The sequence below is a fragment of the Galeopterus variegatus genome, unplaced genomic scaffold (assembly GCF_000696425.1).
Source record: "Galeopterus variegatus unplaced genomic scaffold, G_variegatus-3.0.2 Scaffold540, whole genome shotgun sequence".
In the NCBI taxonomy this organism is placed as follows: Eukaryota; Metazoa; Chordata; class Mammalia; order Dermoptera; family Cynocephalidae; genus Galeopterus; species Galeopterus variegatus.
In genome coordinates, this window is record NW_007726651.1 from 179,639 (window position 1) to 206,635 (window position 26,997).

The following is a 26,997-nucleotide window of genomic DNA, read 5'->3' on the forward strand; positions in this document are numbered from 1 at the left end:
AATGGTGCTTACAAAATCATAGGCAAGTATTTAAAACCAGATTTTTATGAAAAATCAACAGCTAGGAGAGAAGGAAAGAAAACACAAACTGCCAATTTTCCATAGTTCTAAATTCTTCTCATGAACCTTTTTGAAAGACGAATGAATTGGCTTCACACCTCTAGGTCTGGAATAATCATTTAACTGAGTAGCATTCTTCCCAGTCATATCATCCAGTTGAAGCCTAAGTAATGCAGTGTGAATTGGAGTTGACATTACTTTAAGTCCCTGTTTTCTAGCTCCCCCTGTACTGTTAGATGGTGTGCTTCTTAACGTAAGCGGATAGAATTGCTGATTTATTTTCCACCTCTACTGATCACCAGCATATTTGTGTGATAACAGAGCCTTCCCCTGCCAGGTTCATTCACTGGTTCCACAGTTGTGACTGTGGTCTCACAGTCGTTCCCATGAGACTGTCCTGTCAAGCTCCGGTTGGAACATCCGTGAGTGGATCCTGTGTTGGTGTGATAAAGCTGTCAGAAGCTTCTGCTGACACACATATAACTTGGAAATTAAGTAATAGTGGGAAACCTACAGAGTATGTGCATATGTGTATATTATGTACATAAATGAAAAAACATACATATAATATATATAAAAAAAAAAACTTTAAAACTGAGTCCGTGTAGTTGGACCCAAATATAGTGAATGTTGTTGAAAGCCCAGTCAAAAGTCTGAACATTCTTTTTTCTTGAGAGGAGCTGTGGAGGCTATTTCTGCAGATATTTAATACATGAATATAATTGAACACACAGCACATAGAAAATGGGAGCAGATACAAAGAAAAATTTTAACAGGGAACGTTTCAGAAATGTTGATTCATATATTTCTTGTGATACCCCTTGATTTCTAGAACACCGTGCACTGGATAAATAAATTAATATGTTAAAACTTCGGAAATAATCAACCGAATGAAGAACAGCTTACTCTGAAGGAGCAGAAAAAGAAATGTCCATGTGCACACAGTATCTTAGGGATGTGATATTTACACACCTTGATCTTGTTCTTTCTTGCGCACTGATGCACTTAACACTTAAAAGGGGGATAATTATTTTTAAATCAAGAAAAAAAGGGGGAGGGAGAAAAAGAGGGGAGCCAGTGAAATGATTTAAAAACAAAGGAACATTGGGATCAAATTTTGGGTCCTATTTGACAAAACAAAATGAATAAACCTCACACAGCCGGGATTTAGAGACACATGAAATCCCCTAGAACATACTTCTTTAGTTTTCTCTCACACCACCAGTCCTTCCTCCTTAGCAACAGGTGAACCCACTGGCTGGGTTTTGTGGAGGATTTGGCTTATTTTCAGAGCCACCTAAGCGCACCTCCTGCAGGGTCAGCACCTGGGATATGCTCCACTGCCCACCCAGAGCTTCTGCATCCCCATCCCTGTGGCTTCTGTGGGTGTTCTTTTTGTTTGTGGTCCAAGCCACAAACGCATTTAATTTTTTTTTTTAATTAGTTAAATTTTAGGTGACAATCCTATGTCTTCCGTGATCCTGCAATATTCCATTATCAGAGCCCATTAGCAGTGAAGTGTAGGCACCTGGAGTACCTTTTAGAGAGCTCTGAGGGTGTCTTACTGTTAAACCCCTGGGAATGGGGTGCAGAGCCACAGCTCTGAGGGATTCTTCTTTGCAGCGGATGGTGCTCTGGTGTGTGTTCCTGAGTCCTCTGGTGCACACGGAATCACCTGTTCTCAGGGTAGCACCACCCTCCCCACATCCCCAAGCATTGCTATAGCGACATGGACACACACAAGGCCAGTAGGCAGTACTTGCAAATCCATAAGGCAGATACCAAAGCAGATTTTTAACGAAACCCCCAATAATTAAGGGCATAAGGTACCCAGCTGACAGATTTTTAGTCTATGTACCACCTCAGAGCACAATTGCAGTACTGATCTTAGCAGCTAAAATATCAGATCCTTAAAGTTATTAAACCTTTTCCACACCCGGAAAGAAGTGATGGCTTTTAGGGCCGGCCCGGTGGCGCACTGGATAGTGCGCCGCTTGGGAAGCACAGCGGCGCTCCCGCCCGAGGGTTCGGATCCCACATACAGCCTGGTTCCCGCTCACTGGCTGAGCGAGGCGCGGGAGCAACACCGAGGGTTGCGATCCCGTTGCCGTGCCCGGTCCGGTACGGGGGCAACACTGAGGGTTGCGATCTGTTGCCGGACACGGAAAAAGAAAAAAAAAAAAAAAAAGGAAGTGATGGCTTTTAGGGCCGGCCCGGTGGCGCCCTGGATAGTGCGCCGCTTGGGAAGCACAGCGGCGCTCCCGCCCGAGGGTTCGGATCCCACATACAGCCTGGTTCCCGCTCACTGGCTGAGCGAGGCGCGGGAGCAACACCGAGGGTTGCGATCCCGTTGCCGTGCCCGGTCCGGTACGGGGGCAACACTGAGGGTTGCGATCTGTTGCCGGACACGGAAAAAGAAAAAAAAAAAAAAAAAAAAAAAAAAGGAAGTGATGGCTTTTAGAAAAGGTGGGGGCAGTTCCCTGGATAGCCCTAGGACATGCGTCTTTTTCCACTGGGAGAATAACGCGTATGTGCATGGGGTCTGCAGCCTCCAGGGTACCCCCCAGGGACGCTGGTGCCCACTGTGGGCAATAGCAGCAGCAGCCCTGCCATCGCTCGACTGGGCAGCACCCCTGGCTGGTGGGAGTGTGTCCTGCCCTCTGTACTGCAGAGGAGGACCTGTGACCAGAGCCAGGTCAGAGGTGCTGCCTAGTCCTCAGTGATGGCTCCTGAGGGACGAGTCACCTTGAAGAGTTGTGTAAAGCCCTCTCCTTCGCCGGCACAGCCCTCATTGATAGGTGGTCTTAGGGGAGCATGCTCTGTGTTTTATGACTCCCAAGGCCACCGCACCACTCTGCCACTCCCTTTAAGTGGTCTCTTTCTGTGTTAGCCCTTCCCACAGTCCTGCCTGCTGATGTTCCAGCCTCAGTGTCTGGGAGTAGAGCTCCCTGACCAAGGCCACTCAGCAGCCTTTAAGTGTCTAGCAGGGGTGCCAGCCTGGGGCAGATCCTTGGTAAGGTGTTCCCATCCTCCCTGCCCTGAGCACATGAGCTGCAGTCTCTGGATGGTCCACGTTAGCCAGGACAGCTTCACAAGTAGAGGAAGTAGTGGTAGGAAACAGTCAGCCTGCACATATGTCAAGCAAACAAATTATCTTTGAAAGGAGTTAAAAAAAAAAAAATACCAGTCAAGGTGGCATCTTCATGCCCCCCTGAACTTGAAAATGGGATTGCAGGTAAACTCTATCCCTGAGAGTGTGCCTGGTGTCACCTGGGGCTATCACACCCTGTCGCTGAGTGACCGCAGGCATCGGGCAAAGGACTAAAGGTCAGATCTTCCAGGAGAGACTGGAAGCTAAGCCCAGAGCACAGTAAAGAGAAAAGGGTTTCAGCCAGAACCTATGAATTTCAAGAATGTGAGGAATTCTCTTGTCCTGTGAATTAGGTTGAAACCCCTCAGGAGAAGCAACGGCTGTTGACAGATTTGTTTGGTCCTGGCCAGGTGAGAAATGATGTGACAGTGACTCTTTGGGGTCCTGTGACTGCTATGCCTATCCCCACTGACACCTGGACATGCAGGAAGGCGTGGAGGGGGAGACAGCCACTCTTGCTGACCCTTGGTGCTCAGAGGACGCCCACTGCAGGCTGATTTTCTATCTCTGTCTCCCTACCCGTTACATCTAAGAAACACCAAATGATGTCCTTTCCCCACTAGAATATATAAATAGAAAGAAGCCTCTCCCAGGGCTTACCCAGACGTCAGGGTGGATTTCTGCAGACATGCTTTCACGATCTCTCAGCCTGGGAAAGCCCCAAGTTGTCGACAGCTCTCTTCTCTTCCTTGGGTGGACTGTGCTGAGGACCAGCCGGGTGTGGCCAAAGGCTGGTTGGCATGCAAGCCTGGGGCACCCGTGAGGTGTCACGCAAAGACAGCACAGCTCACGGCACTGGGGCTGGTTCTGCTGCGACTCCTGCACTGCCCAGCTGGGCAGCTCAGGTTTCTGCAAAGAAGTCACACGTCAGCTGCCTATTTTAAGGCAAAAAGTAAGATTTTCTTTCTTGAGTTTTCCACTGTTTATAGGTATTTTTCCTGTGGAATAAGGTAGTGGCTGGACTTAGTTTCAGAAGTTTGAAAAATACAAATGTCCTTGGAAAAATTTTTGCCTCTCCCATTTGTACAAAAAGTACTCCTGGAATACCAGGATGAGAAGTAGTTGTCCAGTTTTACATAGGGCTACTGTAGTAATAGGATGATTATAGATAGTGACATGATTGTTTCGTAGAATCACCCAGGGCACTTGAAAATGTGTCTTTAGCATCATGGAGAAAATTAAAACAGGAGGAAAGAGCTTTGAAGTCCCACTGTCTAGGCGACTGACAGCTGTGAACAGTGGTGTCCAGGGGCAAATTTGTGGCCAGGGGCATGTGGCCACGGCCTAAGCTACACAGCACTGGGGTCTCTGGGAAAGGGACTCACTGGCCACATTGTCCACTGTCCTGACTTGCTGCAAGTGAGGAACGGGAACGGGTGCAGCTGGTTTTGATTGTGTTGGGACCCACCTCTAAGATCCCCGGCCCCCTAGGTCACCAGAATGACTAGAGTCAGGGAAGCACATATCTCTCAGGATATGCGGGCTGGTTTGGCAGTCCACCAGGTACATTAGTCCCCCAGTCCCCCTTTGCCAGGACACCAAGCCCTCGCCCATCCACCTGGAGTCTGACTGCCGTGTGTTTACACTGTCATGTGCAGCTTTCCCACGGTATTTCCAAGAAAGGGGCCAGGAGACAAGCAGGGTATCCGCAGGGACAGGAGCCTGTGTGTTTGGCCACGTGCCCCCTTAGGTCACGCAGCTCAAATCAGCTCCAGAATTTGCTTCTGTGTGCCAGTGTGGCCCACCCGAGACACACACCCATGGCAACAGTTGTCCTTTACAGACAGAAACTCACTTTGGCTTACAAATGCTTTAGCCCTAAACTTCGTTCCTTCCGTCTAGAGATTCAGTTCTAGCTGCATTAAAGGATGCAGGGGCTTTGAGGACAGCTGCCCGGGGTCACTTCGTAGCATCTTTGTCTATACCCTTTTGGCCTCAGTTCACACGTTGACCCTCCAGTAGACTTGCTCATATTGTTTATTCCATGATTTAATATGGTTAGTTCCCTGTGGCCATCGCCCTTCCCCACTCTGTCATTGCAGCTTTTGAGGCGATGCATGGGAGGGGTTTCACCACCACCCCAGCAGCACAGTTTCTCCAGGCTTACGTTGTTTTGGAGTATGCTGAGTTTTTCATGCTCCACGTGGAACCAGAGTGTTTCAAGCAGTGAGGGAAATATCTTTTCCAGAGTGATAATGCCACCGCCACTAAGATGCTCTGAAGTGTGTGTGCATGAGTGTGTGTGTATGAGTGTGTGTGAGTGTGTGTGTGTCCATCCTTCCTGCCTTCACATATAATCCAGTGGATGAGAACTATTCCGTGATGTGGTCAGTGTGGCTTCAGAAGGAAAGACAAGTATGTTTGCACAGACCATCTGCTGTATCACAGGCTCCTTCACAGGATATATTCCCCACGCAGTTTCCTACGATCAAGAAGCTTCTGTCACCTTCTGCTTCTGCCGCCTTCTCCTCCACACACCCACCCCACCTCTTACGAGCCCTGCTCGCTCAGAGTCCTTCTCACTTTGCTTTGCCTTTGAATATTGTCCTGGTTGTTATTGTATGTTCTTTGCAAGAGTTGAAATGTCTTAAGGGCAGAATCATCTGCTGGGAGTCTTTGTTGACGCTCCCCTTAACAGTTTGTTGATGCCAAATTTAAAAGAAGTATATAAAAGTAAGTATTGACCTGAATTCCTCATTCTGTACATTTTAAGACCTCTTGTATATTTGGTAATGTATGAAAGAGAGATTGAAATTAGTTTAGTTTCTGATGTCATCTTCGTTACAATGTTTAAAGATAGACAGAAAGTTAGCTGGATTTGGTCATTCGGTGTAAAACTGCCTTGAAGTGTCTCTGCCATTTTCATCTCACATGTGATTCTTTGCCCCTTCAGAAAGGTGCTTGGAAGACCATGAGCTGGTGGTCCAAGTGGAAAGTAACATGGCAACTGAAAGTAAATTTTTATTCAGGAAGAATTACGCGAAATATGAGTTTTTTAAGAATCCTATGGTGAGTCTTATCTCTTCAGCTTTGGGGTTTGGGACTCTTGAAATCTTGAAATTTATACTTGGGTTTAATAAAAGTATCAGATTATAAAATAACTGAGATTTATGGTGTAGCATATAGGTTTGAGAATCTGAGATTTGCTGTTGAACTAAGCCGTCCTTGCTTAAAACGCAACCTCTGCTGCTTAACTAAGTGCCTTTGTGACTGGCGAAAGCAGCAGTCTCCTTTTCCAAATAGCAACAATGGAGAGTGGATAAGTCTCCAAGTCAAGAGGAAGAGGAGAGACCAGGATTTTTCACTTATTTTGAAAGTTCCTTGTTAAACTGCAATAAATTAATCAAATATTCAGCAGAACTCCTTATTATTCTCTGCAAATAGCAACTATTACATTATGACTACAAGTGGAAGAATGAGCGAGTAATCAACACGGCTGATCGGTCCTTGATTCTCCTGTCCTTTTCTGTTTGCGGAGAGGTGTTTCTTGTGAAATACCAGGATAAGGGGACCTCGTAACTTTCACAGCCCTTGCTCTCATCCTCAGTCATGGGCAGAGTGGCATCCACTTACGAAGACCTGGGTCCACTTCTAGCTTTGAGAGTTTAGCTACCTTTTTATTCAAAAGTAAGAAATTTGATAGCTGTTTTTGGGTAATGGAGCAGAAAAGACTTTTTCACAAGACTGTGCTTACCTTTTAGTTTCAGAGATCCTTTATCTCATGCCATGCACTTGGTCACTGAATTGTAATGTTAGCATCCCTCTTTGCCCTGGTGCACACCAGGAGACATGAATTCCATGTGAAACATACCAGATATTCCAAACTTGGATCCAGCATTTCAGGAAACCAAATACTACCTTTAGAAGTGGATGTTTGCTCTGTGATAAGGGAAGGAAAAGGGCCATCACTGTAAATGCAGGTGTATAGAATGGTACCTGCAGGAACAGTTTTAAAATGACCATACCTGTGAGTGTGCTTTTCCTCACTCTGAAGCTAACCTTTAACATATTTTTTCTCCCCATTTCCTTAGAATTTCTTCCCAGAACAGATGGTTACTTGGTGCCAGCAGCCAAACGGCAGTCAGACCCAACTTTTGCAGGTACTGGGCAAAAACAGGCTTCTGCTGAAACAGAGTTTCTGGAGAGAAGTCCTGTTGGAACTGTCATGGCGGTACTGTAAAAACTGGAAGAGGTCACATCCTTGATCACATCGTAGCCTTGGCTCCTAACGGGGTTTAGAGTAACCAGAAATAAATGTTTACTTGGGAAATCTGTGGGGAGCCAGGCTCCTTCAAAGTGAAACAAGCCCTTACAAACAGGACAAATTTGTTCTGCCTTAGCAGCAATCGGAGTGATGCCATCACTGAGCAAGGGCGGGAGGGACAGAATGGGAAGTTGAGGTCTCATCTCTGGGGATGGGTCTCAGACAGGCCACTGCCCAGCTGCTTAGAAATCTCTGCAGAAATACTGAGTCTACTTCTCAGTGAAAAATGACTGGGCTGCTGCAGAGTCCTTTTAAAAGTAACTTACTGTACATCAAAAGAAGGAAAAAACTGTTTAATTGTCCTTCTGCTTTCTAAAGTCTGTTCCAATAAAATCCGGTCTCGCCCCACCTCCCCTTCAAGAGGAGGGAGCCCTCGGAGACCTCAGTGCTTAATACCGATGACCACTCCTCCAGGGAGACAGGAGCGGGAGAGGAAATATTACTGTGGCCCCTAAAAATGTGTCCCAGGGAGCCCTCGGAGACCTCAGTGCTTAATACCGATGACCACTCCTCCAGGGAGACAGGAGCCGGAGAGGAAATATTACTGTGGCCCCTAAAAATGTGTCCGTGTACAACGTGTTAAGTGAAAGAATAAAACATTGCCTTAGGCAACCAACAGTATCCAGGTGGTATCAAATATAAGAGAAACTACTAATATTTAGTTTCTACAGAATTCTGCCCATAAGTCCTTCTTTCTCTGCTTCGACGCTCACCAGGTTCGTCTCCACCACCTGAAAGATGAGAGCTTTGCAGCTCTGTGCTGGTGGTCTCTGCATATGCCTTATTAATCTGTTCCAGCAAGAGTTGCCCATTGCCAACACTCAGTCATCATCCTCCATGCACCATGACAGTGAATGGCGGATTGCTTTTACTTGCCTTGACTTTGAGATGATTCGTGTGCTTTATGAGGGGGTGCCACTATCTCTTGAGACTCTGGAAGGACTGGGCCCAAGAACACCAGGGCTCTGTCCAGCTTCCCATCCCACCTGTGTTTTCGCCAACGTTAGAAAGGTCCATTTGCTTGCGTGTGTTTAAATACGAGTTACATTCTATGTAACACCAATTTAGATGGGATTTGAAGACTTTTCGAAAGGAGAAAACTCTGACCAGAAAGAGTCTTAATAATTCAGAACATATCAGCTATGCTAATAACATATATGCTTTAATTAATTTATGTTAGCATTATCTGATTTTTAAAATTTGCTCTTCAACAGAGTTTTCTAAACTCCAGTAGCTGTCCTGAAATTCAAGGATTTTTGCATGTGAAAGAGCTGGGAAGGAAATCATGGAAAAAGCTGTACGTGTGTTTGCGGAGATCAGGCCTTTATTGCTCCACAAAGGGAACTTCAAAGGTGGGTTTTAAACCCCACCACCCCTGGCACTGATTGTGCCCCCATCACTCCAGCTGGGGGTGTTCACCGTGAACTTGGGCTTTACTTTAAAGTGCACCTTACAGGCTGGCCAGTTAGCTCTGTTGATGGTTAGAGCATGGTGTTATAACACCAGGGTAGAGGGTTCAGATCGCTGTACCAGCCAACAAACAAACAAACGAATGAGTGAATGAATGAATGAATGAATGACACCTTAGTCTCCTCCAAGCTCATGATAACTTATTAATAAGCTAATTGTGCAGCAGGTAAACTTGGAGTTCCTGGTCTTCTGGTCTACTTCAGAAACCAGGTGATGATGCAGACCTAGGAAACCCTGGCTGCCCCAGGCTCTTCAGACACCGACTTAGTTTTCATAATTTGGAAGTTGGGGCCCAAGCTAGCCGTAAGAATGTTTAATGGATTATTGCCACCCTAGTGCCAGCCTCACACATGTTGTCGTAGATATTTTATGGAGAAAATTGCAGTTTTATATGTGTCCCCAGTGGGAAGAAGGGGTGAGAGGTAGAAAGCAACCGCTGGTTCCAGAGAGCTGATGGCGTTGTCAACTCAACCCGGGTCTCCTTTGGTCTTTGCACTCTGACCTACTCTTTTCTTATGACTGTCCCATGTGTGCCCTGCAGTAGGAGCCGTGTCTGACCATCCTTGGCTGAGCATTTGCCTTCTAGCAGCTGCAGTCTCTTCTGTTCTTGCCTGAGGAAAGGAGGGGGGAGCTGGCGGGACCCCAGGCGAGGGTGCCGAGCATCAGGCCAGCTGAGCCCGGGTCTGCAAAGTCAGCAGCCGCCGGACCTGTGAGCCGGGGAGCAGGAGCATCTTCTCCAGAGAAGGGCTTTGAGCGGATGCAGCGCAGGGAAGGGTGACTTCCTGACGTTTCAGCTCTGACCAGCGGCTCACTCCCGATCCTCGTACACACTGAAGCCAGGGACAGTTTGTAGCCTAGAGCAGGATGGAGCATGGGTGGAGGGTTGAGGAAAAGGGTGGGACAAGCCACCAGTGGAGGGTGAAGGCTCAGCTGGACTCTGAACACACTCAGCAAAGGTGGCGCGGGTCCTGCATGGAAGGTGTGCTCCTCACTTTGATCTCTGGGCTGCAGATTTTCTCCTGGTTTTTACCTTGACTCTGCTCACGGGGCTTCGATTTGGCAGAAGAATCAAATACATTCCAACGGTCCTATGTCTGAGAATTTCAGAAGTGATGTTTTTGGGTGAAGCTGGTGAATTTGGTTTTAGTTTAGCACTGATGTCACACAGCAATGATAGCTGCTACACTGTTGGCGGGGAAAGTGCCCCGTGTGTGCACAGATGTGAAAGCATTTGCTTTCTGCTGTGCTTGAGATGAACCCTCCATGCTTAAACCTGGTCAACGTTTTCACAGGAACCCAGACACTTGCAGCTGCTAGCTGACCTGGAGGAGAGCAACGTCTTCTCCCTGATTGCTGGCAAAAAGCAGTATGGTGCCCCCACAGAGCACGGGCTCTGCATAAAGGTACTCAACCGCTAGTCTGTCCACACACTCAGAGCTCACTTTTAGCATCCTGCTGGAAACTTGGGAATGAAACAGTCAATTTCTCTTTTGCCCAGTAGTGGGTTACTGCTGCTTTTGTTTTTAACAGAAATACAGTTTCACACTGGACTTTCTCATGTAAAAACATTTATTATGTGCTTACGATATGTTGGTCCTGGAGTAGCTCAGAAGCTCTAGGAAAAGCAGACACATGATGGACAATGCCAGTTGGTGGTCTCAGTGGCTTTGGGCCAGGCAGCTTTTGGTCTTAGGGGCTGACTGTGGCCATGGCCCAGTAATAGTAGTGGGAGGAGGAGGCAGGTTAAGGAAGCAGACATCTAGTCTGTCATCAGGGTGGCCTCCAGGGTACTGAGTGAGCTGACACCTGCTGCGTGGGCTTTTGATCATGGGGACTGTTGGATAAGAGTGACCATAGCACTGCCGACCCTCTACATGGATATGTGTGAGGGCGCACACATGCACACACCACTATACATGCACACATATGCGTGTGCACAATCACATACATGCACGTGTACACATACACACAAATGCATACACCCCCTACACATATACATGTGCACACATACACACTTGCAAACACATGTACGTGTGTGCACACAGACACAAACACATACTTACGCACGTAAACAAATGCATACACACGTGTACATACACACACCTGCACACACCTATGGGCAGGGCCCAGTCTTCTTCCCCTGGTGAAGTGGTGTGATGTTGGTAATAATGATAAATGGTATTACTGAATGCTTACTGTGCACGAGATGAAGGTTTTACCTCCATTATCTTACTTAACCTTCATAGATACTTGTGGGCTGGGAACAGAATTGGCCACATTGCCTGCATCAGGAGGCCAATACGTACCTGTGCTCAGAGTCCCCCCAGGGACTGCCTTCTTAGCCGCAGCCCAAGCCCCATACTGAGTGGACACGAATGTGCAGCAGGGAGAAAATTCTGTCTTAAAATTCTGTCTTAAACTATACTATACCTACTCATCGAAGGCTGTTTTGGTTGCAAGTAATAAGAATCTACTTCAAACCAGCTGCAGGCTGGGGCGGCCTCAGGAGAGGCTGGAGGGGAGCCAGGCAGCCAGCACCTCTCCCCTTTGGGGGCACTCGGGAGCTTCCCCCTTGCTGCTGACCCTTGCAGGAGCCCCTCCTCCAGCTACCTCCTCAGTCTCCCCCAGGAGGTGCTTTGAAGATCTTTCCTTCTGCAATTCAGGTGGCAGGTTCTCCTCCCATAGTATCCAACTTCCCCCCAACAGAGTCAGATGCCTTTTCTGCTGGGTTCTGTCAGGCCCACCATGTTGCCTTGTGATAGGTTGTTTTCCTGATAGTTTGTCTCCTCCAAAATTCCAGTCAGGATGGCTGCTTCTTCAGCTTCCCCAGGGCTAGTCCGTGGTGGGTGCTTGGTAGAGGCTTGTCGAGGAGGTGGGAGGTGAACACACGACACAGGCATGTGTGCACCTGCCGTGTTCCCTGAAGGGTGGTAGGTGGTCTGGCATGTGCACGGTGCAGCCCACTGTGACAGGAGCCGTGTTTCCACTCACTGCGCTGACTCGTCGGTTTTTCCTTTACTCCTTCAGCCAAACAAAGTGAAGAACGAAGTGAAGGAGCTGCGCCTGCTCTGTGCGGAAGATGAGCAGGGCCGCAGCTGCTGGATGACGGCCTTCAGGCTCCTCAAGGTACGCGCTGCCTTGCACTCTGCATGTGCAGGGCTCTCTGCTTGCACAGTCGGCCCTGCACGGGGGGCCTATTCCGGCATGAAAGTGCCCATCACTTTTCCACCGTTCTGTCACAGTATTTTACTATCAAGATTAGTAACACATCTTTCCAAACGTGTTCTCAGGAGCTTCTCAGAGGGCTTCGTATTGAAAAGGTTAGAGCCGTGTTTTCTGACCTCAGCACTATTGACACTTTAGGCAAAATGATTTTTTATCTGGGGGTGAAGGGGGACAATCCTGTATGTTGTAGCAAATTTGACAGCATCTCTGGTCTCTGCCCACTAGATGCCAGTAGCACCCCTCAACCAGATGAGACAACGAAAAATGTTTCTAGATGTTGAGAAATGTCTGCTGGGGGACAGGGGTGTGGGGAATTGCTCCTGGTTGAGAACCACTGGGTTAGAGGAATAGGATTAGAAAGGTCAGGACCAGGGAGAAGGAAGAAATAGCACGTGAGGAGTTGTAATTATTTTCATGACTGACCAGACTCTCAGCTGAAAAGCCAGGGCCGTGAGGGACACCTGGTGAATTGTGCGGCTTGCCGGAGCTCCTTGGAGGAGGTGGTGTCTCCTGACTGTAAGATCTAAAAGAAGTTTATTACACGGAACTTCATATGGGATAATGCCCTTGATAGCAGTTTTGTTGTAATTGCCAAAGTGATTTCATAGGACTCTTTACTGTGATCATGTTGGTGAAGCTAAAAGCATAGAGTTAGGGCACATCTCACTTTTGATTCCCACACACGTACGATACCCCATCTGTCGGGAATTACGTCTGTAAAGTCCACATGAGTTGCAAGTTTGTTGACCAAGATGAACTTGGCTAACATCCGGGGGTCTCTGCAGGAGATGTTTGTTTGGTCAGCTGAGGTCAACGGGTACAATGGTCTAGGGATTTCTTTGTAAAAAACTCCCAACCTTCATTGAACTGCAGGGGCCTTTCAGCTCGTCCAGAGACTCAAGTGACGTCAATTGAGATGAACGAGCAGATGGAGGCTTAACTCAAAATCTCTTTGAGGTGCCACAGGACTTAAGCTCCGTGGATACACGTCCTGTATCTCTCTTCCAGATCCTTATTTTGTTTTATTTTTTCCACTGATAAAACAGAAGAGAATTAAAATCAAAATTTTACTAATTTATAGTGGAAGGAAAAACATTGGTCTTAGATATTATAGCTCCTAGACTACTTCTTTATAAGCCCATTTATAAGTCTGAATTGTCATCCCTGGAGAACTGCATAGATAAGTTACAAGTATCCATTGAGAGGAATACTTTGCAGCTATAAAAAACTGAGGGTGCTCTTTGTGTTTTGTTATGGAAAAATTAACAATAATTAAAAAGCAAAGAGCCAAAAAGTATACATGGAGTATGCTCCCTTTGTGGGGGGGGCGCGGGGGGTGAACTGAAATATATGTTTGTCGGGCTAGGGCTCAGAGACCCTTCAAACCCATTGTACAGACTGGGTCACCAAAATCCTCACATGCCAGGCTGGGTCACAGACCCCTCATGTGCTGGCTGGGTCACAGACCCCTCACATGCAGGTTGCAAGCTAGGCAATTGGAAAAAGACCCTGGGAGCTGCTGGCAAGGTTGACATACTTCATTCTGACGTGAGCTTAGCCCTCAGCTTCCTCAGCAGCAGCAGCAGCAGTGGCTTCCTGGGACATCTTGGGGGCCCTGACAGCAATAGCTTGCAGTATACCTTCCAGAAGTAGTAGTGGCCCCCTGGGGATGGGGTGGGGTGGTGGGCACTGTGGATCAGAGCCTTTTGTCCTTTCCATTTAAGTCCAATAACCTGTGAACACCTGGGTGCGAGTCAAGACGGGCAAAGAACACCTGGGCAAAGAACACCTGGGTACACATGCACAGTTAACATATCAAACAAGCTAGGCTCAGCAAGATTCCGAACCTCTGAGAGATGGCTTCCTGGGACATCTTGGGGGCCCTGACAGCAATAGCTTGCAGTATACCTTCCAGAAGCAGTAGTGGGCCCCTGGGGATGGGGTGGGGTGGTGGGCACTGTGGATCAGAGCCTTTTGTCCTTTCCATTTAAGTCCAATAACCCGTGAACACCTGGGTGCGAGTCAAGACGGGCAAAGAACACCTGGGCACACATGCACAGTTAACATATCAAACAAGCTAGGCTCAGCAAGATTCCGAACCTCTGAGAGATCCTGACCATTTATTTCATTTTCCCTACAATGTTCATATTTGCTGGTGTGTACGTGGGCATTGTATGAGACTGCAGGAGGAAAGAGAGAGGTTACGGGTGGATGAGATGTAGCCGTCCAAGCAGGGACAGGGCGAGAGAGAAACTTTTAAAGTTTATGGGCATGTTTGATTTTTTTTAAATCTGTGAATAAATAATCTCTTTAGGAAGAGGCAAGGAAAGGAAGTGAGAAGGGAAAGTGGTGGTACTGTCTGTGCAGCTGTACGTAATATTACTTTGGGTAACACGTATAAACCCAGTTAGCAAGTTCCTAGCCGTTGCGTCATGAGTGAGAAAGAGCAGATGTCACTCCTTTGGTGCTGTGACACGCCTGGTTATGGAGAGGCAGTGGGCGGAGCTGTGTGACGATTCTAACCGACTTTACCATCAGCGCTGACAGGAGTGTGTTAGGTCATATGTTAAGTAACATAGTGAACGTCCTGAGCGTTTACTGTGGGCCAGGCTCTCTTACTCTCTTTACACCCATTACCTCGTTTACTCCTCATAGCAGCCCAGTGACACGTACATTATCCTGATCCTCCTTGTGCAGATGACAAAACCAAGGCCCCTGGCATGGCAGCTGGGCTGTGGGATCAGAGCGCCTGCGTTCTGGCTCCAGAACCCCTTTCCTGCACCAGCTTTGCTGCCCTCCCTGAGAGCCACCTGGAAGTGGCAGATCCAGTTCCAAGTGTAGTCTTGTTGTCCCTGCTACTTTGTAGGGAGCACTTTGCCTCTGGTGATCCACAGATTCCAAGGACACGAGGGTACATCTTGATGCCACTCTTATGGGAGGCTCGGGGCCTCAACCTGGCAGGGGTGTGGCAGTACCAGGCTGCTGGGCCAGTCTCAAGTGAATTGGGAGCCGAGTTACACACTTCTGCCCTAACTAGTTTTGCTCTGGGTCTGCTGCTGATAGTGAGGAGGCTTCGAGAAAGGCATGCGATGTCAACAACTGTGGCATTCCTTACGACATTCTGATATGCCTCCTCCCTCCCTGCCCTGTCTCCAGTTGTCTTGATTAAAGAGGGGGAATGCGGGATTAGAAGAGGAGGTTCTGCTCCCCAGCCCAGCTCCCCCACGTTGCCTTTGGAAGGGAACAGGGTAGGTTTTGTTCAAGGGACTTCTGCTTCTAGAAGCCATGGGGAAACCTCACATCCCTCTGTTTCTTGTCCCTCTTACTTTCCCAAGGTCCTTCTTGGATGTGGGCGTCAACTCATGTCCATGGTCAGGCTTGGCCTCCTCGACAGGCAAACAGATGCCATGGTGGGGTGTGGCTGGCCTGTGGTTGCAGGGAGCAGGCCCAGGCAAGGACCTGTGAGCCTGGCCTGCCTGGCCTTGCCCTGCACCTGTCATGTGTCTGGGCAGCATCTTGTCTGCTCCCCTCCAAATCCTCATTGAGGACAGGGCTTCTTAGTGCTCAGAACATAGCAGATGCTCAGAAAAAGGGAATTGAGTGAAAGTGGGACCAGCCTAAACTTGCGCCCTGACTGTGACCTTTCTTCTTCTGTTACTGTATCTCTCTCTTGCCTGCTGGTGTCACGGGCAATGCCAGGGTCCACCCAAGACTGCGACCCTGCCAGGGGGTTGTCAAAATCACCAGACAGGGAATTTGGACTAAACACACGATGTCTCGCCAGCAGAGACTAAGGAAACGTGGGGTTGTGACTGTTCGTGGTTGACGCGGAGATCTTAAATGTAGTACATCGTGTGAAGTCCCTGCCAGCATCAGCCCTTTAGACACTCTTTTCCCCAAAAAGTTGGTCAGTTATTCTGTGTCTGCATCTGCAGGAAGTAGAGGACATGCAGGACTCCTTGTTTTGTAGCACATGTCCACACGGAGACCCTGGAGTCCTGCATCACAGTTATCTTTCACCGTCCCTAACTCCAGCCAGGTGTCACTTCTGTACAATGGATAATGAATCAGTGCCAGCAACATTGAAATAGTGGTTTTAATGCTATTAAAATCCTAGGACCCTGATTCCTTCCTTTCCTGTGACCTTGGGCAACTTACTTGATTCCTTTATGCTTTGGTTCCGTTCTCTGTAAAATGGGGATAATTACGAGGGGACTTCAAAAAGTTCTTGGGAGAATAGGACTGAAAGATAATAAAAATCTTTCCATGAACTCTTTAAAGTACCTTCATATAGTTCACAGCTCATAAAGTGGAGAGGATTAAATGAAATGCGGGTTGAGCATCCCTAATCCAAAAATGTGAAATTCAAAATGCTCCAAAATCCAAAACATTTTGAGCACCAACATGACCCTCAAAGGAAATGCTCATTGGAGCACTTCAGATTTTGTATTTTCAGATCAGAGATGCTCCACTAGCGTGTATTTTTGCAAATATTCCAAAATCCAAAAAAAAAAAAAATATGAGATCAGAAACACTTCTGGTCCCCAGCATTTTGGATAAGGGCTACTCAGCTTGTGATACAAGAAAGCACTTACAACAGTACTCGGCCCACAGCCACACTCCAGTAAGACTGATGGTTGTTGGTGTTGTCTTTGTTATGTCTGTCATTGCCTGGCTTATTCCAAAACCGGTCAGCTCGTATGTCCTGTGGGGTGACAGTGGCAGCCTCCCTGAGAGCAGTGCTCTGTACTGAGTGCACTTCAGACCACAGAAGCCGTCAACAGGGTACCATCCACTGTTCTGGACTCAGCATTGCCTGTCCCTGCCGTGACATGTGCCACGTGCTGGGGCCTCGGGGGCTCTCAGGTCCTGGTGACTGACTCTGGCCTCTCCCCTCAGTATGGAATGCTCCTGTACCAGAACTTCCGGGTCCCTCAGCAGAAGAAAGGCCTGCTCTCGCCCTTCTCGACCCCAGTGGTAAGTTCAGTGTGACCTTCAAAAGTCAAGTTCCTTGTCAGCTGCTGAATCTGCATGTGTGGTGGACGTCACACAGGGTGGCCAAGAGAAGCTAAGAGAAGCTCCTCCAGTAAGGGCATGTGCCTTTCAGGGAAGCCAGTATGTCCCAGGACATGGGTTTTGTCATCTCAACAGTGAAGCTGTGGGGAGCAGAAGCCTCCGCCTTCCTTCTGCCCGTTCCTGCTCCCCCGCTCAAGGTTGTGTAGGTCGTTGGCTCTCGTTAAATGCTCAAAAATGTCAGCGGCCCCTTTTGGCTCTACTGAGGAGTTTCTTCCCTGCCTTTGGCTTTTGTTGCTTTAGGCCAGGACCCATGGGCGCTGTTGACCATTATGTTCCCATCATACAGTCTTCTAAAGACCCAAACACGAGGCTCACCTTGATGTAGCATTTCTTTGATGTGTTCTAGCACAGGTGAGGAGCCTGTGAGATGCTGTTGGCGCCAGGTGACCTACCAGCAGCCTTAGAATACAGCTAGATGATTGGAACGTTTCTTATTCTTAAGAAAAACCAAAGCCTCTGAACCTTAGGGATTTGGGGGGTGGGAGAGATTCTCTGTTGTCCTTTCCTGGCCATCTTTGTGATTATTTCATGCCAAGATTCTCCCATGTGCAGCTGTTTCCCTACATGTTGAGAACTTGTGGCCTTTTCTTTCCAGCGCAGTGTCTCTGAGAACTCCCTTGTGGCGATGGATTTTTCTGGGCAAACAGGAAGAGTGATAGAGAATCCAGCCGAAGCCCAGAGCGCAGCCCTGGAGGAGGGCCACGCCTGGAGGGTGAGGCCGTGGCCCCAGTCCCCCTGGAGAGGCTCCCTCGTGGCTGGTGTCTTCACCCACCTGGTCTTCTCCTAGAAGGATGGCTCTGGGGATGTTGACAAGGGGGTGGCATGTCGGGTGGGGGGCATCTGAGTTCTCAACTGCAGGAAGCAGGTGGCACGTCTGGGCACCTCCACGCTCCCAGCACCCAGCCATCCCCCACTGCCTCCCGGACCCTGGGCTTTTGTGGAAGGGATAGGATTGGAGCAGCACCATCTGCCCTCTTGGGCTCACATGCAGAGCTGTTTCTGCTAATGAATCGTCAGTGGCTGTCTGTAGGGTGCTCAGAGCCCAGGCCTGATCTGTACCAATAACACTTTGAGCCTTGAACTCTTAATCTCCAGATGGGGAGAATATCACCCCACGTTCAAGTTTGCCTGAGACCTGAAGACCCCCTGTCAGCATAAGCCGGGTTCTGGCTCTGAAAGCATCCCTGCTTGGGCTTCAGAGGGTGCGGAAAAGCAGAGTCCCCACGTGCAGGGTTCTGGAGACCCGTGTCTTGACAACTGCTTGAGTTTACTAGAAAAGCTCATGCCTTCTCCTAAGATTGACAGGCTTTTCATGGAATTTTCATGGTGTCTTTTGTGTGAGAAGCAAGCCTCTTGACTTCAATACTGGGATGGCTAGAAATATACCGGGATGTTTTTGGTTTTGTTTTGAACCACGGTGACCCACGTTAGCTCATTCTCAGTGGTCAGATAGGAGGTTCCAGTGGGTGAAGGGCCCCGGGATCCTGGCCAGTGTCCTCACAGCCATCCTGCCCTGAGGTGGGACGTGTTGAGTGGCTTGTTGGTGTGTCAGTCTGTTGTCTTCAGTGCTAACGTGGGGATTTCTTTTGCAGAAGAGAAGCACACGGATGAATATCCTAAGTAGCCAAAGTCCCCTGCACCCTTCCACCCTGAGTACAGGTAAACACGGCATGTGGCCTGGTATTTTTGTACGTAAAGAAATAGAACAGCCCCCGCTTCTCCACCCCTCCTAAGCTTCACAGAGTTGCCCGTGTCCAGAGTGCACCGTGAATGATGTAGCCGTGGGCATCGGGGCTCCAAGTTGATCGGTTAGTTGTGCTTCCAGGAAACAGTTCTGCAGAGGCACCGCGATGCCACCTCCTGTTCTCTTTCCCCCACAGTGATTCACAAGACGCAGCACTGGTTTCACGGGAGGATCTCCAGGGAGGAATCCCACAGGATCATCAAACAGCAAGGGCTCGTGGACGGGTAAGGAACCAAGGAGAGCTGCCATCCACAGAGGTTTTGGGGTGCGGTTCTGCAGAGGCACCGCGATGCCACCTCCTGTTCTCTTTCCCCCACAGTGATTCACAAGACGCAGCACTGGTTCCACGGGAGGATCTCCAGGGAGGAATCCCACAGGATCATCAAACAACAAGGGCTCGTGGACGGGTAAGGAACCAAGGAGAGCTGCCATCCACAGAGGTTTTGGGGTGCTGGGCGTAGATTCTGTTTAATTCCTCGGATACCCTTGCAGGTAGGCAGTCACTTTATCCGCATTTTTAAGAGGAGGAAATGTAGGCTCAGAGGGATAAGGGTGTGCAGAGCCACAGGAAGGGGCAGAAGAGATGCTAATCCTTGTGTGTTCAGACTGTGTCTATAGGGATGCGTGATGCTCTGCCTCCCAGGTGAAGTCTGAACAGGTGAGGAATGCAAGAACCAAAAAGCTGCTACACTCCTTCAGTTTACAAAAGTTTTATTTTGGAAATTTTCAAATTTACATAAGAGAAGAGCATAATGAATTTCCACTCACCCCTTGCCCAGCTTCAGCAGTTTGTGATCTTATTTTTTCTGTGTCCCTTCTCATGTTTGCTTCTCCGTCTCCTCCTCCTCCCTTCTTCCTCCTCCTTTTCCTTCTTTTTATTCTTCCTCCTCCCCCTTTCCCTCTCCCTTCTCTTCCTCCTCCTCTTTCTTTTATTTTAAAGGAATCTCCAGATATCCTAAATATTTCCTAGTAAATATATTTTAGTGCATGTCTCTAAAAAGTAAGGACCCTTTTCTTTTGACATAACTTCAGTATTGTTACTACACTTAACAAAATAAGCAAGGATTCCTTACTATCGTCTAAAATTCATTCTCCAGATATCCTAAATATTTCCTAGTAAATATATTTTAGTGCATGTCTCTAAAAAGTAAGGACCCTTTTCTTTTGACATAACTACAGTATTGTTACTACACTTAACAAAATAAGCAAGGATTCCTTACTATCGTCTAAAATTCATTCCATGTTCAAATTTCCCCAGTTGTTACCAAAAATGTCTTTTAAATTTAGTCGATTCAGAGCAGGATCCGCAACGTGCATTTGGTTGCTGTATCGCTTCAGTCTCCTTGGCTCTACAGTAGTCTCCCCCACCACTTCATTTTTCTTCTTTCTGTCATAATCTTGTTTGTTGAAGAAGTGGGTCATTTGCTAAGTGCATACTTGTGGTTTCTTTTAATATGTTCCTCTGTCTCCCTTATTCCTGGGAAGTGCTAGTCAGCAGCTTGATGAGAAGCAGATTCGTTTCTTGTGGTGAGTCCTCCAGCTGATGCTGTGTGAGGTCTGGTCCTCCTCAGCCCTGCTGGGGCTGAGCGAAGGCACCGGCAGGCATTGTCAGCCCGAGCCGTCCTGATAAGCTTCCCCAGCCTCACCCTCCTGATGGTTTTAGTAGCAATGGCTGCACTTGCCCAGGTTCACTAAAGGGTAGATAAATGCTTGGTTTCTCCCTTTGTCAGTTTTCAGGATAATGCGTTATTTTACCATCTTCCTTTAGTGACAAATGAGGGCTTGTTTTGTTTTTTCACTTTTTGTTGTTTTTTTTTATTAACTATCACAGTGAACTTAATTTTTATGTAGTTGATTTATTTCAATCAAAACTTCTTCTCCTTGGTTCTTAATTTACCTCTCATTGGCCAGCGAGACCCCTTTGAGCCTGCCTCCTGAGTTCTCTTACAGCACTAACAATGTTTGATTTCAGGTGTGATGAGAGACACACCAAGCTCAAGTGACACACTTCTCATAGGAACCCTGACTCTAGTGGAAAATAGTATGTGGAGACCACAATTTTTAGGTCTTTTCAGTGGCCAGAACTAGGACATGGTCTTTTATAAAACCAAAAAATAAATTATGGTTCACATTGATATTGCCAATTCAAATATGAGATTACAGGGTTTTTATTTCTTTGATTTGGTCATATTTCTCTTCTCTTACTCTGAAGATCTTAGTGACTAATGACATTAACTTAACTTATTTACTTTATCTATATATAATATCCATGTATATATCTCTATATAGATAGATGTCAGAGGAAAATTCAACAAATTTAGCTAAAGATCTCAGTTGTGATTCTAGAATCGGGCAACACTTCATTCCATAAAATAGAGTAAGCCTTCCAATGAGACAAGCAGAAGACGTTGGCTTTAGTGACAGAAAAGGCTGAAGAAAGCAGAAGCAACAAAAAGTGGATTGGTCATTTCAAAGTTACTTTCCTTGTAAGGTGGGGACAGGGAGACAGAGCAATAGAAAAGTAACTGATTATTTAGCATCAGGTTACTTCAGGCTGTCCTTTCTGGGCAGGGATTAAAGTAAAGGGAACTTCGTGATCACGCCAATTGAAGATTGAAACTGGCCTATTTGGGAAATTGGCCGTTATCTGTCTGTGCTCATTTCTCCAAAGGTCAGACCACAACTTAGTTCAGATTTGGTGACATGGAAATTAGCAGGGGTGGCTCCTGATTCTTAATCTGATCTTTTAGGGCCTAGTGCAGGAACTTAGTCTAAAACAGTGATCTCCTTTCATTTTTATTTAACATATTCATATAACGCACACATACATATACATATATGTGAAACATCTTGAAAATCTTAATACTGATATTAATTCAGGAAGACTCCTGGTTGAGATTTCTTTGCAGTCCTTTTAATCTCTAAGAAATATTCTAGGCAGGTTACATTAAAATACCAAGCTTTAAGTCACAGTAATTCTCTGTGGTTCTGCCACCAAAGTGTTCTGCAGTCAGGTTTGGCTCTTTCAGTGTATGTTGTTTGTGAGTGGATCTGATTTATTTCCTTTTTGGTTGTATGCTGCTTCTTAAACTACATGAAATATTTTCATCGCTCCAAAGTCAAAATTATGAGATAAGACACGTTCCCTGTCGACTTTACCCTGCCCCTCCACCCCTGCAATAGGTAACCATTTTTATTATTCCTGTTTGTTCATCCTTCTGTACTGTCTGTTTAGAACTATAAGCAAAACATGGGTGTTTTCATGACTGCCCCTCCTCCAGCAAAGGCGGTGTAATGTGAGCACCAGGCTGCACCTGCTTCTGGCTGTCCATGCCCAGGACCTGAGAGCAGCAGTGTGTGGACAGCTGTGTCTCCTGTTCACTGCCAGCTCCTTTTGTGCAGAGAGAACACCATTTTTTCCGATCACTCCCCTACTGGGAGACATTCGAGTGGTTTCCAGGTTCATTGGGTTGAATATGTCCCCCCACAATTTAATTCCCGCTGTAACTGGGAGGGTGGGAAATCTTGTTACGGTAATGGAAAGGTGGGGCCTTGAAGAGGTGATTGGATTGTAGGACCGTGCAGTAGTGAATGGATTAATACTGCTGGTCAGGGGCGTGGTTCTGAGGGCTTTAAAAGAAGAGCACAAGAGAGGTTAGTCTCTCTCTGCTCCTCCATTTTCTGCCATGTGAGACCCCTGGGTCACTGTTACCACCACCAAGACCTTCACCAGCTGTGTTCCCTGGACTTTGGACTTCCCAGCCTCCCAAACTTTAAATTTCATTTTCTTTGTAAGTTACCCGGTTCCAGGTATTTTGTTATATGCAACAGAAATGGACTAATACACCAGGCTTTTGTTAGGACAGACAGTGCTACTACATCATTGCATAATTTTACTAGTGTATCTTAACTTTGCTGGTGAGCTCTTAGAAGTGGGATTGTTGGGTGGAAGGGTAAAGGTTTATGTAATGTTGTGAAACATTGCTGATTCCCCTAGCTGGTGTCACTGTTACTGTCCTATCTATGGAATTCGTCCTCAAGAAGTGTACTGGTTTGGTCTCTAGGTGACCCACACCACGGGAGAAGTGAAGGTTCCTCAGGAAGCTTAATTTGGTGCTGTGGCCACTGAGTGTCCCCCTCACCTTCCCAAGGCCCAGGGCAGTGATGATCTGTCTGCATCCCCGAGGAGAAGATGAGTGGGACTCTCAGGACACGGGGACCCACATGTGGGTGGCATGTGTGTTTTGCCCTCTGGATGAATAGGGCTACCTCTGTGGTGGGGGGGTCCACATAGCATATTAGCTCAATCCGACCAAGTGAATTGCATGTCAGCACCCCCCATTTTTCTTTGCTAACCATGTTTATCTTTTAACTCATTCGGGAGTGGAATCTCAGTCAGGGGCTTCCATCCTGCCAGACTTGTGAGGAGATAGGGCACATCGCCTCTCTTACCTTTCATCCCCCAGGTGAGCCCTTCTGGCGGAGCCTGTTTTCTGTATACACAGGAGTTTCTCTCTGTCCTCCATGGAGACATGTCTCTAAGGCTGTCATTTCTAGTTTTGACCTTAGGGTGCTGGAGCGCTAACACAAGGCACAGTACAGGTGATGGGACCAGTGCAGGTGTTATCACAGGGATGCTCATCTGCTAATTCCTGGGTTTAGGGAGGACGTGTGTTTGCAAAATGAGGTAAACTAAATAATCCGTTTCTAATCTTTATTGATCCCTGCAGAGATAATGAAGGCAAGCTAGTTTAGAGTGTCAAACATCAATGAAAACAGCTATGAAACAGTGCAAAAATGGCAGACACTAGCAGTGTTAAGAGTATTTCCTGTAGCTTTAGCCTCAAAAGCTATACAGAATTAGAAAGAGCGGGACGAGAAAGAAAGAGACATCAGAGGCTTCAGTAGACCTAGGAGGTGCTTCTGGAATGCCCAGGGCCCCGGCAGCCTCCACCCTGTGCAAGTGCCAGTGTGTGCTTGTGCACATGTGTGTGCTTGTACCCACCCGCCCTGCATTGAACTTCTTTCCCGTCTTGCTGCCCGCAGCCCAGCCCAGTACCTGCAGGAGAAGGACCTTCTCAAGGGCAAATGGAGCTCTGTTGTCCCCTTGCTGAGCCTTCCCCCCAGCCCCTGAGGCCCCGGCCCCTGCCCCTCAGGACATATGGATGGACCACCCCCGTCCCCGCCCTGCCATGCTCACACACACAGACTGGCCCCCCAGGCCTCTCTGCTGTCCCCAGCGTCAACCTCTGCACTGCCTGTCTAGGCTGCACTTCTACACTCCACACCCTTCTGCTTGTTGGAAGGAAACTTCGTTGGCAAGACTTGAGTTCTTTGATGCTTTCTCTTCCCTGAGAGACAGAGGGAGGGCACTGTCCCCGGGACTCACAGGGACCATGTGAGCGGGACAGTCCACTCCTCATCTGCCTTTCCCACTGAAACTACAACTGCTGTGTAACTGGCTATGTAACCCTGGGGGAGCTGCTTAACTTCTCTGTTTCCTTACCTCATTGTGAAAGGAGGTGTGAGTCTGTGTACGAGACACTTTGCCTCGTTGTAAACGTGAGCTGCTGGTGACTCTGTCACCACCAGCACCTGGCACAGCGGCTCTTCTTGCTCCTGTGAGTGGGCTAAAGAGTGCACCATACCCGACCTCAGCTCCTCATGAAGGCGAGCGCACACCCCGGTCCTCGCTACTGCCCATGCGGGTCACGTTGGTAGCTTCCTAACCTGGGTAGTAGCCACTTGTCCTCGCCAGCCTTTCCCTGTGATTGTCGTTGTCTTAGAAATCACCAGACCACTGTACCTGGCTTGTTGTGATGACTGTTATTTGAGGCTGCCATGTGTCGTGGGCTGTAATGCACAACTCGGTGTGTGTGTCAGCCACAGCCTTCTAGACGGTCCTGCAGAAGAAGCGTGACTGCCCTTTGCAGATGAGGAAAGAGAGGCCGAGAAGCAGGTTGCCCAGGATCGTGACTCCTAAGCCATGTCCCTCTTGGCCCTGTAGACTCCTCCACATCAGTGGTCATCTTGGATAGACGACCTGCAGGCACTCCCTGTAAAACCCAAGCCTTCAGGTGGCCACAGGCTTTCCCGTGGCTGAGCCTGCTCCTCTCCAGGGTGAGCATCGTGCTCCGAGGTGGACAGGCCCAGGCACACTTGTGTCCAGCTGTAGTGTCCTATCTGCGGAAGGCAACAGCAGGTAGTTAAGGGACCAGCTGAGAAGGGGATAGCCCTAACCCTCCTGTTACGTCCAGAGCCCTATAGACACCTGCCTTTGTGCAGGTAACAATGTTTTATTTGGAATGACGTAACTCAGAAAAGAAAATAGATTTTTGAGGTAGATGGGGGAGCCCAGTGTGCACCACTACCCAGGAGAGGAGTTGGATTTCCTCGTCCTCTCTCCTGCTCTGGACACATTCCACATCAGTGTCACTGATTCTTAACACTGTCCCCTGCAGTCTGTCTGAGCCAAACCATGGAGTTCCCTTCTGGTTGGTGTTTCACAAGGTGTGTCCTGCAAAATACTATAAAAAAAGGAGGTTGTGTAGTCAGGTAAGATTGGAAAACTCTGTACTGGAGCCCCGTAGAGATCCACTGTGAATGTTCACATTTTAAAGGCTCTGAGAAGTCCTGTAGTAAAATAAATCTTTTTTACCTTTTTAGCACAGGATTTTCCAGTCTTATTTAACTGCTTTCCATCTTAATATTACCATATAGAATCTGGTGATTTAGCTCATCGTTGTAGTTTGTTTTCTAGTTTCTTTAAAGCATGTTCCTTCTCAGTCTGTTTCTTCTTTGGAACTTGGATTAGGGCTTTGAGACTCTGTTTCTTTATTTCTTTCTAGTATGTCACTGTCTACCTCATCAGCTAACCGAGATTTTTTCATGTCAGAGCAATGATTTTGTGCTGCTTCGTGCTAGAGTATTTTTCTTAACTTATTTTGAAATAATTTTAAGGTTGTAGAAAAATTACAAGAATAATATAATGAATACTGTGCACATTTCACCCAGATACCCCAGTGGTTAACATAACAGCACATCTGTTTGTCATCATCCTTCTCTGCTACTTTTTTCCTTAACCATTTGGGAGTAGGTTGTAGTGTGATGCCCCTTCATTTCTAATTTTTTCAGTGTAAAATTTCTGAACACAAGGACTTCTGTTACATAACAGTCCTGTTGTGAAAATCATGAAGTTAACATTGATTCAGTTCTGTTACCTGGTCTCCATGATTATTCAGGTTTTACCAATGGTCCTAATTGTATCCTTGAAATCCAAAGAAAAACAACCTTGATTCTAAGTACTCTCTTGTCTCAGCATATCTTTGTAATCTTGCTGCTTTTTATGAGCAGAAGCTGCTGCTTATAGACCATGCCTCGATGTGGGCTAGGCTGTTACTCAACACTAGATTCGGGTTGTACATTTTTGGCAAGAGAACCCTGGAAGTGAGGTTCTGGCCTCTTCAGCACATCCTGTCGGGAGGCCCCGGGGGCAGATCTGCCTCATTCCTGGTGGTAGGGATTTGAACGCTTGAGGAAGATGGTCTCAGCCAGCTTTCTCCACTTTAAAGTCACTATTCTCCCCTTTGTAAAAAGTGACTATTAGGGGTAAGAGATGAGACTACTTGAGACTATGAAAATATCGTTTCTCTTCTGACTTCCATCAGCTAGCTTAGCTCCATCGAGCCTTCTTAATCAGTTGTCAAACAGTTTTCTAGTTCACTGTTTATTTACTTAGCTGACATCTTCTCTAAGGAAGGGCTTTTCCTTCTCTCCTATTAATTTATTTGCTTATTTATTTATAATAGCTGTATGGACTCCTGGATTCCTGTTGTATTTTATGGCTTATAATCCATTACTTCCTTCTTATTATGATTATTGTGGTAAAACATATATAACATAAGAATTTCCATTTTAAGCATTTTTAAATGTAAAATTGTGTGGAATTAACATTCCCAGTGCTGTCTGACTGCTACCTCTATCCCCCAGATTTTTTCATCATTGCGA

The 26,997-nt window shown here is 47.3% G+C and overlaps 1 protein-coding gene across 1 annotated transcript in view; it reads left to right on the forward strand.

Annotated features, from left to right (window-relative positions):
• Positions 1–26,997, forward strand: part of GRB10 (growth factor receptor-bound protein 10) — a 161,413-nt gene that overhangs the window by 128,690 nt on the left and 5,726 nt on the right. Inside the window, exons 7-15 of the mRNA XM_008569871.1 lie at positions 6,105–6,220; positions 7,243–7,311; positions 8,690–8,827; positions 10,238–10,348; positions 11,973–12,071; positions 17,070–17,147; positions 17,842–17,958; positions 18,839–18,905; positions 19,127–19,214. Coding sequence (XP_008568093.1) covers positions 6,105–6,220; positions 7,243–7,311; positions 8,690–8,827; positions 10,238–10,348; positions 11,973–12,071; positions 17,070–17,147; positions 17,842–17,958; positions 18,839–18,905; positions 19,127–19,214 — 883 coding nt within the window. The remainder of the gene's footprint in view (positions 1–6,104; positions 6,221–7,242; positions 7,312–8,689; positions 8,828–10,237; positions 10,349–11,972; positions 12,072–17,069; positions 17,148–17,841; positions 17,959–18,838; positions 18,906–19,126; positions 19,215–26,997) is intronic.